At 31.3% G+C, this 15,068-nt stretch overlaps 1 protein-coding gene across 1 annotated transcript in view; it reads right to left on the bottom strand.

Annotated features, from left to right (window-relative positions):
* The window catches only part of LOC106478208 (serine/threonine-protein phosphatase 6 regulatory ankyrin repeat subunit A-like), a 25,123-nt gene extending 14,359 nt beyond the window's left edge, over positions 1-10,764 (bottom strand). The window contains exons 1-2 of the mRNA XM_022381760.1: positions 10,746-10,764; positions 6,096-6,290 (exon numbers count right to left, since the gene is read on the bottom strand). Coding sequence (XP_022237468.1) covers positions 6,096-6,270 — 175 coding nt within the window. The 5' untranslated portion in view covers positions 6,271-6,290; positions 10,746-10,764. The remainder of the gene's footprint in view (positions 1-6,095; positions 6,291-10,745) is intronic.
* Between the last annotated feature and the right edge of the window lie 4,304 nt (positions 10,765-15,068).

Genomic DNA, 15,068 nt, shown 5'->3' with positions numbered 1-15,068 from the left:
GATGAGGTTTTACAACCCATCCTCGGCATGAGGAGGTTGAGTATCACCAAGATAAAAACAAAATTAGAGTAACATAAACACTGTGGCTAGAGCATGTGGACTGTAAGATATATTATTACATCAAAACCAAATGCAAGTAAACAGTGTGTCAAAAGTCAAGCAACTGGAATTATGAGGAGGAAGTTAGCATTTTGCCAAAACAGGATAAATTCGTAAAACCACCATAGGAGCAAGAAGTACAACAAACCAAACCTACCATTATGGGTTCTGTCATTGCCTCAATGCAACCATAAAAATAGGGCAATACCTGTAACCATATTAACCCTTTTGCTGCATAATTCAGATATATCCAGATAAACATTTATACCCACCAACTGTAAAATTCAGATTTATCTATCAACTACCAAAAAAGTTTCCCTCTGTTGTGACATGTGGGAATATCCTCCTGCACTTGAAACAATCGCCAAACCTGCATACATGCTGCCATCTAGATACTACGCCATGAAACCTGGATGTTTATATGCCTCATTACAAAATTGCCAACTTTGCAGGAACACATATAGAATCTATAGAAAGACAGCTTCTTCATATCTTGGATATTGTTATCAAAATAATTTGTTTTATATTTTGTAATGATATTAGCCTGTTATTGACTTAGTTTTGCCTATATTTATGCCATTTATTGCATAACACTTTTCTTCTAATTTTCCTCAATTTTTTGTTTAAATCATTATATTTCACTATCCAGTATGGTTTTTATGGAATATTACTGTCAAATATAGAAAATACAGTTTCTTTCGATATTGAAAAAGTAATAAAAGGGTCAAATTCATACTTATTTTTGGTGGATAATTGACACTTTTTGGGAATCAGCCTGAAACTTAATTGTGCAGTGAAGGGTGAAAAGCAGAAATCGTAACTCACCCAACTGTAATTGCAGGGAAGACATCCTGCACCCGGAATTATTAGGAGGATGTGGAACATTTACTCAACTGCAGGAACAGTGCACATCCATTCTGTTGCCTGTATTATGAGGCAGATAAAGTCCCCCAAACTCAACTGTAGGAGAAGGGAGGGAAACCTGCTGCAACAAGAATTAATGAGAAGGGGGCCCTCTACTACACTCAACCGTGGGAACAGGACGGTGTCATCCTGAACCCGGTATTACCTTGGAATAAGCATCCATGGGAAAAAGAAGAGAAACCAGCTTTGCAAGTGGATAAATGTATGGTTGTATTATAAGGTAAATTTATACTTCTCACTCCTTGGTCCACCACCCAGTGACTGGGAACTGGTAAAGGCTCCCATGATCCACATGAAGAAAAAAAGAGAGGGGGAGATAATGTGGTTGGGAGTCTGGAGAATCATCACACTGCAGAAAGTGCAATGGGTGTCCATGATTTCCTATTTTAAGAAACAGACCATCCCCGATTTATGCAATTAAAGGGTCAGCACAGACTGGCAGAAAACCCCTTTTGCTTTACTCATGATAGTCCATGAGTGATGTCCACCACTGAATTAAACTTAAATATGCCTAGAGACACACAAGTATATACCAACAGGCATGCCAATAGTGGTCTTGTGGAACACCACATCTCTATAGTGAGCATTCAAGCTTCATTGGTATACAGTGTGGGTTTGTATGAAAGCACACCTGCCCAGACAACACTTGCCACAGAGCGGGATCCTATTAGTAGTGGTAAAAGAGGGTCCCTGAAAAGAAAACATAAATAAAATGTCATGAAAAGATATACCCAAGTCAAAGGCGAACAGACCTGTGTATTATTATCATGGGAGAGAGATATCCACCTGAGCAAGATACAGTCAGATAGTGCAGATAATGAGCAACAAAGGAATAGGGAGTAGTTGACATTATGTCCTGAATGATTTCTTCCAACAAATACTGAATACAAGCAACTAAAGACATGGTAATATGAAAAATTTGATGAGAAGAAACATTGAGAAAACAGTAATCTTCCACGGATAAGCCTGAATACGCCAGCCTAAGGAGATGATGAACCCAACCAATTAGTGCTACAGGGGAGAGATCAGGAGAAACAGAAGGGTTTCAGAGAATAAAAGATCGGGAACGTGAACCCCGAAACGAGACAGTATGGACCACATAACACTATAGGGAGCAAACCTAACAAAGAAGCGATGGGGATCAAAATGGGTGTACATGTTGGAGATGGAAGGTAAAGAAATTGGTGTGAAAGCCAAATGGCCTTCCTGGGCAACAGAGGTCTTAGAGAGGAAGAACCAGAATGGATATAGAATGATATAGGAGGATTCTGATAAAAGATATCCAATCCACAATGTCCTCAAGCTAAGAGGAAAAGGAAACATGTAATATACCACATACCTGATTAACCAGCTATAAAAAAAAAGGATGTGGAATGTGAAATATCTTATAGAGGTGTAGAGTGTGACAGACCAAATACAAGGTGTTGGAAAAAGTGAACTCAGTTTTCTTCTCCTTGATTGTATACATCCTCAGTAAGACTGTCAGGTTGACAGTGAAAAGAAATTGCTAGCCAAATGTAGGAATCTAGATCCCTGTGAATTAAGGCCTGTATGTTCTCAGTGGATAAAGTCGAACCCAAGGCCTGGGTAGTCATACCAGAGGTATTTTCTACCATTAACTGGACCTTCTGTTGTCAATACAATGAAATGTGAAGTCATTCTATGTTAATGTATAATTCGGTAACAATAAACAAATGCAAAAACATTGAAACAATTGAATGCAAACACAATAAAAGAAAACTGTTGAAAAAGGTGTTGAAATATCAACAAAGTACAATCATAAATGGTAGTCACATGCGAAAAGACACATGTTTAAATGATGTTATGCTAACCAAGAAAGTGAGGATTGAGCAGGAGAATCAGATGAAACTAGCTGCACCAATATTGGTGGCACAATACTATTGTTGGAAAGTGGTCACATGCTATATACATGTTCAAAAGTGGTGTGAAATTTATGGGGTGTATAGACTGGTGTACTGAGCATTAAAATTGTTTAGCGATGCTCCGGAGGCAGAAAGAAGATTGAGACAGCTTTGAGTAAGAGAGGTAACACCGTATCGAAAATTACAGTTTTCTTCAGTGACCTACTATTGTTTCTAGTATTAAAAAAAGTACCTAAAGGCCATCAGGCCAGTCAAATGGATGGCTAGATGAAAAGAATAAACTTCTGTAGGTGGTCACTAATACATCTCAAATAAACACTGAAGAATGAAAGAATAATAAGGCAACTAGAATGTGCTAAGTTATTCCTATGAGGTAGAAGAGATACAGACTTATAAAAAAACAAAAATTATATTTTAAAATATTTCTTGAAACATATTGTACAAAGCTACATACATTTATACATGTGTAGCAAAATTAACAGAAAATTTAATTATTCTAAAATTTTCCACATGGACTATTTCTAAGAAATGATTAAGAAAAACCTACTTTAAAATAAAGTTTGAAATATAATTCATGAGATTCCAATGGAATTGATGTAAGAAATGTTTAGAATAACACTCCATTGAAGTAGTGGATCAGTGAAATGTCATCTATCAATATATCAAAAATATATTTTTTTTATATGCATGATTGAACATTTCATTCTAGAAGTTAAGTAAAAGTAATATTACCTCCAGATAACAAGATAAAAAAGATCATGTTGAAAAATAAAATATTACCATTGTTTATGAACTACAAGATATCTTTCTTATAAGAGATGTGTACACAGATGACACAGGGTAAGACAAATGTCATTATATATATATAGTCCATCCTCCCAGATCTGGCAATCTCTTTTCCAGTACCACCCATTTTCCAGCTAATCTTAGGAAAATGGGCAAATATTACTTTTACAGTAAAATGTTTTAACCATGCTTATGTCTTTTATGTTCAGTGTAAAATACTATGTAGAGTACATTACAATAAAGTACAGTAGTGTTCAACAACTTTAATGTTTTTTCTCTTTTCTTTTCAGATTGGTCTGCAGCTTTTCAAGAAGTAATAATAAATACTGTACTTATTTTTTTATTTTATCTGTACGATAAAATATTTTCCCATTCATATTATGTTTCTCTTGATATAGAATACACTGTAAAGTACTGTGTACAATAAAATGTAGAACTGAAATGCAGTTTTCTTAATTTATTTATTTTTTCATTTATGTATGACTATAATAATGACCACCTGAAATCTATCAAACTTCAAGATACAGCAAGGCTCAAGTCCCAAGGTTGCCAGATTTGAGAGGGGGCGACCGTAGTTATTATTCAGTTGGTACTAAAGATAGTCATATTATAAAGACAACTGAAACCAATTTAACTGTTGTTTCTTTCAGAGTAGGATTTTAGAAACTAAACTACTGTACACATACAGAATGCTCTAAATGAAACAATTATGTAGTCACTTTTGCCCACCCTGTGTATAATATTTCTGTTATAACCATTTAAATTTTCCTTTATACAAACTTTAAATTGTAACTCATAAAAATTATGAAAATAGGCCAATATTTTAAACTTCTAGATAATTGTTTTACTCATCACACTTTAGATTAATGTGTATGTACATACAATCAAACCCACATATTACATATACACAAGGCATGAAAGACTACTAACTTAGTTATAAGTCTGCATTATCTGCTTCTTACGTTGTATCACTTATATAGTCACAGAGTCAAATCTTTAACAATATAATTTAAAGAAAATAACAGTTGAAATTAACAAGAGATTAACATACTGTAAAACACATTCTTTTGTAAAATTACAAGTAAAAGGAAAATGTACACAACTTGCACATGCTTGTGCAAATGAAACTTGTATATGTAAGACAACACATGCAAATGTATTAAAGTACAACATGCTTTAACAATAGTAGATGCAGTGAATAAAGCTTTGCATGTTTTTATGATAAAGAATTAACATTTCAGCTTCATATTGTGTTATAATTTATAGATTTTATACTATAAGATATATCTGAAACCTACTATAGCTTAATAAAAAAAATATCTGTGAGTAAAGGCACTGAATATTGTATCTAAGAGAGTTGTTTCTTTAAAGCTAAAGTCAGTCAATTAGAAACTTTGTACTTAATTCTCTAAATATTTCTAGAAATGATTTATATAATTTCAGAACAGTTTTTTACCTTACAGTAATTGTTATTTAATTGTAATTTTTAAAACTTTCCAAGTGGTATTCACTAAAAAAAAATTAAAAAGCAAATGAAAATTTAGTTTTACTTAATGGGTTGTGGTAAAGATAACATACAAAACAAATTCTAAGTTACTACTGAGAATCAATCAAGGAACATTATGATACATTAAGTTTATGTACTTTCCAAAAATAAATGTTTAGTTTTATTACAAAATTTTAATGTAGATTATAATCTGAGTGAGTAAATACCTATCAGTCTCCAATGAAAATGCATAGTACTTTCTAATTGATTTAAATAATGGTTACTTTTCCCACAAATATTAATAAAACTACCAACAAATTAAGTTCTAATAAATGTATCTGTACAACAAGAATACTAACTCTACAAATCACCATCAAAATGACACTTTTCAAATTATATGAACACGTATTGATAATATTATGATCAAACTCTAATTCTACAGATCACCATCAAAATGACAGTTTCAGTTTTCAAATTACATGCACAGTTACTATTTGTATTCTAATCAAATATCATCTTTACAAACCACAATCCTTTTTCTCCCAGGTTACAGTATGTCTGCATACTTCAGAAACAGAAAGAATAACTAAACTTCTTAGCATGATTTTTCAATTAAGCCAGTAGCTCTACTTGCACAGAATATACAATTAGTTTATTTTCATATAATGCATTGTTGTACATTACTACTTAAACCAATCATGCAACACTGTGCGAAACCATTACAACACATCATTATGTGCACACTATATATACACACACATGTAAACAGTATTAATAATATTTAGAGAAATGTATTGTAGAAACATAACTTGAAATATTATCTAGGTGAATTAACTATGTACACTTGTTCACTGTAGTGTTTTACACTTGTTAACAATTTCATATTCTATATTACTACATGCAATTCAAACATCTACCCATTTCTACGTGTCCCCTTTCTACACAGAGGCAGATTGCTGGTCTAGTCTGAGATCCAACATGAAATCGAACATCTGCATCAACACCACGTTCCAATAAACACTCTGCTGTAGAAATATCATTGTTTTGAATAGCCACAAGGAGACGACATTGCAAGTTCCATAAGGTGCCCATAATTTCTTTATAAAATTCTCCTGTGAAAAATATTGAAATTTACATATACAGTGAAGCAAAAAAATTAGTTTCTTCTAACAAACTTATAAATTATTTAACACAGTTTCATTCCACTACATCCTATATGTACACAGTTTAGAATGTTAACAAAAAGCTTCATACAGAGAAGTCATTTCCTAATATCCAGTATGTAACATATAGTACACAGTCCTTCCTAACCTACAATGTAACTTTCTGTTAACATACAGTTCATATAGACATTCCCTTTCCCTATGTGTAACTATACATGCTCCATCCTAACCTACAATGTAACTTTCTGTTAACATACAGCTTCATATAGACATTCCCTTTCCCTATGTGTAATTATACATACTCCATCCTAACCTACAATGTAACTTTCTGTTAACATACAGCTTCATATAGACATTCCCTTTCCCTATGTGTAACTATACATGCCCCATCCTTACCTACAACGTAACTTTCTGTTAACATACAGCTTCATATAGACATTCCCTTTCCCTATGTGTAACTATACATGCTCCTTCCTAAACTACAATGTAACTTTTTGTTAACATACAGCTTCATATAGACATTCCCTTTCCCTATGTATAACTATACATGCCCTATCCTTATCTACAATGTAACTTTCTATGGGGCTTTGATGAAAAAGAAAAAACTTTAACATATATGTATATATACAATGTAGCTTTCTGTGCACAAGAAGATACAAAGTCACGTCCTTAATTTACAATGTAGCTATAACATGTAAATAGAACTCTCATAGACATGCATGTACATTTTGAATTTGCAATGTACTTTGTAAACACAAAACATAATACAGCCATGTCCCATATTAACTGACAATGCAGCATGTCAACATGAAAGTTCACACATAAATGTCCATTGATAAGTTACAGTATACATGTATTACATAAACATGAAGTTTTTAAAGGTGTGTCTTGTCTTAAAGGTTAAATCTACACATATTTCTTACATTCAATTTCATAACAGATAGGTGTATTTTTTGTTGTTTTTTTTTACACACATTTAAGTTACTTACAAAGTCAGTTAATATGCTTTCTTAAACACATAACTAACAACATTTTATTTCTGAATTTCACAAGTCAGTATGTACGTATGTTCCGTTTTAGTAAATAAAATGTACAGGTGTATTCTGATTAACTGAAGGCATATGTGATACACTGAATTCATATTCAATAAAACTAAACTGTAAACAGGTGTAACAGGTGTTCCGTCTTGATTGTTTTTTTCATAAAATAGCATCATTCACCAACTGTAGTTGTGTTAATGATCTCTACTATGTGTACACAGTGTATCTTATACATTCAGGTTATTTTTAATATCCTGCTTATATACAGAATGTAATGTATATACTTATGTACAGTTTATACTAATGTATCAAGAAGCAACTCTAAATGCTCAAAATTCATAATGCATAAACACATGCCTATTTTCTTTAGTTACTACAACAGGACAGAAAGTGACAGTAACCTTGAAGGTTTTAAGATCTATATCAGCAGTCACAAGTTGCAGCTTCAAATACTCTGACCATGAAAACCTGTTTGAAAGCAAACACACCAGTAATCAAAATAAAATATTTTGTTTAACCCACACATACATCTCATTGTGCAATGTACAGTGTGATGCATACACCGTATATTGCACAATATATAATTGTGAAATTATTTTCCTGGAAATAGCAATACAAAGCAAGCTACATGCACATTTAATTACTCAGTACATGAGCTTAGTAGTACAATACATGTATATTTTTAAGTACATACAATTTACATACACTAAGAGGACCACTCACACACCATATGAGTCATGTACTGTACTTCCCTTTTAGGACCCTCTACTAAAACCTGAAACTTTTAAATCTTTTGAATCAATGTCTGATATACTAATTCACCTGATATGGCACATATGGGCTGTTAAAAATAATTAAATGACTCAAAAAAGTGTTTATCATGGGGACAAACAATAATAGTGACCAAATAATGCTGATGCACTAAAACATCACTCATGCAAATGTCTAAGTAAGAAAACTGAACATTCATTCCACCAGTCTTCTTGAAATGTCACAAGATAATATATAAAAAAAAAAATCACCTCAAAGCTCAGTTTACTAAGACATGCCAGGAAAGTAAAACTTGGATAATAATTCTTTTAAGCTGAAAAAAGGACATAACATTTCACTACCTACTCTGTATGAAACAGAACAGGATTCTTGTCTTTGATTGTGACAATACTTCAACTTTGAAAAACAAAACTGTAAAATTATTATCTAGGCTTCCTTATCACAAGTTTCAAAAGTTGGTGGTAATAACTTTAAAAACTCTACTTATGTGTGATTAAAAAGACTTATTTATTTCAACAATTTCAGAAGATATTTGATGTGTTAGATTTAGATAACTATGAGTATTTCTATGCTTTTTTTTCTTCTTTGATTTCAAAGTAACTTCAAGTTACTCATATTTCTTTGGTAGGTGCATATCTGTAGTAAGTAAAACTGCATTACCTTGCCTATTACAAGTACTACATTGTACACCTAGCAGGAAATTTTCAACACTGTTACTGAGAAGAACTGATAAAAAAAAACATCAAGGTCACACTTCAGCTAAAGTTGTTAAAACTGGTCATTATGTTCAACTGGAATAAGCCCAAACATATTATAAAACTATAGGAGATATATATATATATATGTGTGTACTCCACACTTCAGATGTCAATTACACAAAATACTCCAGGATGTAAAAGTTCAATCATTGTACATGCACTCAATAAATGTAATACTGCATATAATAAAACAGACTCCATTAACAAGTTTCCTGCATGCACTTTTAGCTAGAAACTTAACCTCTGAATGCCACTGAGAGAGATCCAGCCAAGAAGATGCATAGGGTATGACAATATTTTGTTAACATATTTCTATTTTAATATTAAAAGTAATCTGAAAATATTGCACCATGAAAATAAAGTAATCAACTATTATAATATCAAAAGCATAGTATAATCATGTACATTCCAGCTTCATAATCTACATTTATTTTTGCAAAGTTGATTTATCTGTTCACCAATTAAACCAGTTTAATTATCAGTTATTTCACAACATAATGAAATATACATTCAATTAGCAACTAAAAATTATTGAAATAACTCACTAATACACATATCACGTAAAACAGGAAATGACTAGAAAGACAACATAAAGGTAAATCTTCACTTTGTTTGATGTTAAACTACAGAAGATGTGTTCACACACCCACCTGTACATCAACATATGCATATACCAGATAACAAAGACTTCAACAACCTCATATAAACTTATATAGAAAAATAATGACACTTATAATAGAAAGTTGAAAATCTCAAATGTACACATGTAAATAAAAATCTGAACTTAATATGTTTAAACACATGTCCAGCTATTTATAATTACCTTGACTGTTCAGTTATCCCACTTGCATGTATATGTACTGTAAATTGTATGTATGAAAAAAATTATTACTAGTGGGAAGCAGTGTACATGTGTTATGTAATTTAACTCAAAACAAAATCAACTATGAAAACACAACTAGAAGAGTAAATGGTAAACAGCTAAAAGCCTTAAAACAAACACTTTTTGCAGATTATATAATTTGAACTGTGTTCTGTTTTTATGTTTAATGTACAGAACTACTAATTCTTAGTGAATATGTTTCAATGTGTTTCTTCTATTTTTAATTATATCAAGCAAAAATGGTCAACTACATATATGTTTATTAGAATATGATTTTCTGTTACTTGCTTATATGTGTAACTCATTTTATGTCATGTATTCACATTTATGAGCGCTTAACTATAAATCTAATTGCACACTGGATTCAAATTTATGCTATTGTCACTCAACAACCATACCTTCACTACAGCCAAATTCTTTAAGAAAACCTTTTAGTGTTTCTAACTGTTTCTTATGACAGACTTATTTCAAGATAAAATCTAAATTTTAAATAACTTATCAATATTTATGTAAAAAAATCTTTATAATTTTACTGCATATCAAGAAACAAGTAACTATGTATCAAGGTCAATCACATAAAGACTTAGTTTTAAAATATATACCAAACCTAAGAAATTAAGCAATTATGAGAAAGTGTACCTAAAAGTAAAAGATGCACAAACAAAATTTTCAATATCCACATATGCTTAACATCAGAATATGTTTATGATTTTATGCATTGTAATACACATTAGTTTTGAAATTCAAGAGATCTACATTTGCATGTAACAATTAAAAAGAAAATCAACAAGATCCATAATATACACCTAAATCACAAACTGAAAACTACAAGATCTTTAATTCTTTGTCTTCATACATGTAGTAAAAATATGATGATCCAGTATATATATCCCCACTTTCAAATAGCTATATGGCTATTACATACAGCTCAATAAACTAAACTATCACTTACCTGTAACACAGTCAAGTGAAAGTAGAAATAACTGTATGTTTATTCCAACCCTCTACAAAGAAGTTTCCAGATAAGCAACACTAGTATTCTCTTCATTTAAACCAGTTACTTTTTTTCATACCTCCAGCTTCTTCCCATATCAAATATTACAGGAGGAGGAGCATATATTACAAGGGCAACAGCTGCCCATTCAAGCTCAAGAATACATGACCTTGGGATAATGGTGTACAGTTACAGTTAAGGGACTCCTAAAATGAGGTACACTCAGTGGTCAGGGCTTTGCAACCCAAGGTCACTCTATCACTGATTGTGGCTAAGGAGGCACAGGGCACTGACCTGATGAAGTCTGATCAAAGTTTAAAGGTAGGGAGGGAGTGCAATAAGAGTTCAAGGTTTAAGCTGTCATTTTTATCTATATATTGGCTAAAATAATTAAAGCTGAACAAGTAGTAATAAGGAGGACTGATCAAAATGATAATTTCTAAGCAATAAATCTTTAAAGCTTTTTGGAATTATCTGACAAACTTTTGAATGTACACATTTTAATGATCCTGGTAATAGTCAAAAACCAAATTATTAAAGTACTAGAAAATTATTTTAGTGCAAATATATTAGTCATTATTGATTGACAATATGATTGATTGATTGAAATATGATACGGAGTTTAAGATAATTTGTTAGAACATATCCAAGTACATTTTAGTAAGCCAAATGTAAAAAATAATTGTTACAAAATTATATTGTTTAAAACACAAGCTTCAAAATAAACTTCAGGGCTGCCTTACAAGTAAACATATACTATTATACAGTATACAGATATATCATAAAATGTTTATTTTCTCTCTCTCCAACTCTTACAGATCAAGATAATTAATTTATGTTATGAGTTGAAATTATTGTTTCTATTATTTGGGAGCTTTTGAGAATTTAATACATTATATATATATTTATTTAATTAGCAATTAGTTACGTACAATTACGGACATGGTGTATATTGCAGCTACAACACTAGTTATTAATTGGATCGGTAATGGTTGATAGGGGATATCAGTATTAAATGGAGTGAAACTTATAGGGTGCAATAGGCATAAAGAGTGGGTTACATTTGAGAATTGTGGATTTGACTACAACTTTTAGGAATCTGAGAAAGATGCACGATACTAAAACTGCAGAGTTTCCTTACTTGTGTGGTTTATTCAATTAAAACTAAGTTTTTGAGATAGTGAATTCTAGTTTCATTTTATTATAGTTTTGTTTACAATTCATTTGTTATTCCTTCTGTTGTTTAGTTCAACTATGAATGTTTAGTTACATTAAAGCACTAACTCATTTTTTACCTAGAGTGTGTTGATTTTGAGTATATGTGTATTATGATATCGAGAGAAGTTTCTAGCAGTAACATACAGTTATTAATTTTGTGAAAAATCATATAAATTTATAGTAACAGCTAGTCACATAAAATGTAACCTTGTGGTCTAATCACTAAATAAGAAAACTTTTTTGATCTTGAAAATGGGTTAGTTTACGAGATATAGTGAGAAAGAATTATTGATAATTATTGCTTGATATTGTTCTTGATATTGAGAAGTGGTTTAATTTTGAAACACTGTGTTATTCTCAGGTTAATTAGTATTTTTTTTATTTTTCTGGTTCTTTTTCCTATCGAGATTTATGTTGTATTGTTTATTAATGTTTTACCTAGTCCTCACTAGGCATGGGTTTACTAATTGTTTTTTGTAAGTGATAAAATTTCTAATTCTTTGAAAGTTTTTTTCGGATTTCTGTTGTGATATTTAATAAACTGTTTTTGTTTTACTCTGGTTGTAGTGGCACTTTGCTTAGACTTCTGATTAGACCATTTGAGCTTGACCTTACAGTAACTGGATAGGTCTATTTAATAACAGGAGATTAAACAAGATATTTATTATGAAGTAGTTTTGAGTTCTTTGTGTTTGAGAAAGAAAGAGACTAGATACAAATTACAAAAACACAATGAAACAATCTTTAAAACTCACAAACACATAAAATACAAATAATACACACATAGCATAAAAAATATACCTGTATTATACAGTTAACTCTTAAAGTCTCCTAACAACTTATAAAGAGGTTTATTAAAAATTGCATAAAATTACAAGTTAAACTTTAGGGGAGAATCATTACGTATAAAGAATTTAAATTTCACTTACCAAATTAAGAGCCTGAGATAATGAAAGAGTTTAGCGATTATGCTATTATATACCAACTTTAAAAAAAAACTACTTTCATGACATGTGAGCCACCTATGTCACTATTGATCAATCCCATTCAAATATAGTGGAGGTAATAAACTTGCTATCACCTTATATACCATTAGAGTATACTGCTTTGGACATCCCTGTAAAACATGCAACATTACAGACATAACATCCATGTGAAGGACAGATGTTAACCCCAAAGAATAACAAAGAAACAAAGGCAACTAGAGCAAATTCAAATTAATTTTCTTGACTAATTATGTGAAAAATGCACATACACAGAAACAATTAATAAATTTAGATTAATACTATATCAACATATCAATGAAAAAACTCATAGATATTAGTATGTTTATGTAAAACAGTTGAAGGTAAAGTAGAGACCACTCTGAGAAACATTATGCTGTTAGGGGGAAAATAGCAGATTAGGAGCAGAAATCAAGGAAGCAAGACTAAAAAATTGGGTAAAGTTAGGGTAAAGGCTGTATTCGAGGATAATGAGAGTGCTAGGTTCACAAGGGGCATAGTAGTAAAACAGTTTAAAGCTAAAAAACAGATTCAGTTGACATTCAAATTACATTTGATCTTTTGGATGTTTGCACTGAGGGTCAACATGATCAAAATGTTTATATACTGGGGGACTATTATTAAACATGCTGGTAAGTTACTTGTAGTGGAGAGCATAAAAATACAATCTGTAATTTTCATGCCAAGTGCTAAAGTACAGGACATCACAGAGCATGTTGACAGTTTAGCTGCAGGAACCAAGGATCAGTTGCTTTTTGGGGGAAACTGTATATATATATATATATATATTGGGAATGAATAAATTGACATGATAGGTGAAGAACTGAAGAATTTTTAAACAAGAAATAAAACCACAGCATGTTAAATAATAGTTATAAAGTAGCTTTGTTGTCTTACGATGTACAAAACAATATATGGGTAAGAACTTGCAATACTCTGTATGTGTTGTATCCACACCTATCTTTTTTTATTATAGAGTGGCCAATTTCATCTCTCAGTAGCACACCTACATAACTTCTGACATTAGGTTGGACTACACTAGACTAAGATATAATAGGAATTATTGAAACTTGGTTAGATTTAGAGCATTTGTTTGAAATTGCAGGTTGTAAGTTATTTAATAGTAATGGACTTTTTTCTATAATTAAATCAGGGCTGTTACTAATAGAAATACTGCTGCAATAATTATTGGAGACTTTAATTTTATGATGCACTTATTGTGATCGTGTACAGTCACGTTGAAAAGACATTTCTTGAAATGATTCAGAACAGTTTTGTATACCAAATGATCGGAGATCCAACCAGAGATTGATGCCATTTTAGAGTTACTATTAACCAACGATGAGGATACAGATGCAACAGTTGAAGAGGGCAGCAAGAGGAGTGATCATTGCATAATTAGGTTTAATGTTTTGCTACATTTTGAGATAAAATGAAATGAAATATTAGTTCCAAACTTTCAGAAAGCCAATTTTGAGGCCATGAGACAATATTTATCATTAATGAACTGTTTGGCCATTATTATCCAGAATTTTTATAGTAGTATGTCTAAGAGAAATAAAATGTTAAAATAGGGACTGGATCCTTAACTTTTTACACATGGCAGGGTCAAAGTGCACGTCATGGTGTATTACAGAGTTACATTCACAATTTAACTAAACAACTACATTATCAATGTCTGAAAATAAATTTGCCATCAAAAAGAGATTAGAATCCAAGTTTTCATAATATCTAAGTTTTAATTTTTAAATTCAAAAGTAAATATTTAAACATTTCTTACTCTTCACTTCGTACGTTATGTCACATGCCTGTTTTCTGAATTCTTTATTTTAGATTTTACAACTTAAATAATATTTCTTAAACAATCAGAAACGTAAGCTATACATAATTACAAGCAAGAATATAAAATTTGAACCTTCTACCTTTTTGATTTGCTGAGATATCAATAAATTTAGTCAAACCCACCAAAGAAGGCCTTCCCATCCTTCTGTGTCTTTCAAGACAATTATATAATCAAGAGTATATTGTTCAAGGATAGGTTTATAACCAATAGAAAGAG

Source organism: Limulus polyphemus, unplaced genomic scaffold (genome assembly GCF_000517525.1).
Source record: "Limulus polyphemus unplaced genomic scaffold, Limulus_polyphemus-2.1.2 Scaffold189, whole genome shotgun sequence".
NCBI classification, from domain to species: domain Eukaryota; kingdom Metazoa; phylum Arthropoda; class Merostomata; order Xiphosura; family Limulidae; genus Limulus; species Limulus polyphemus.
This window is presented reverse-complemented; position numbering and strand designations above follow the sequence as displayed.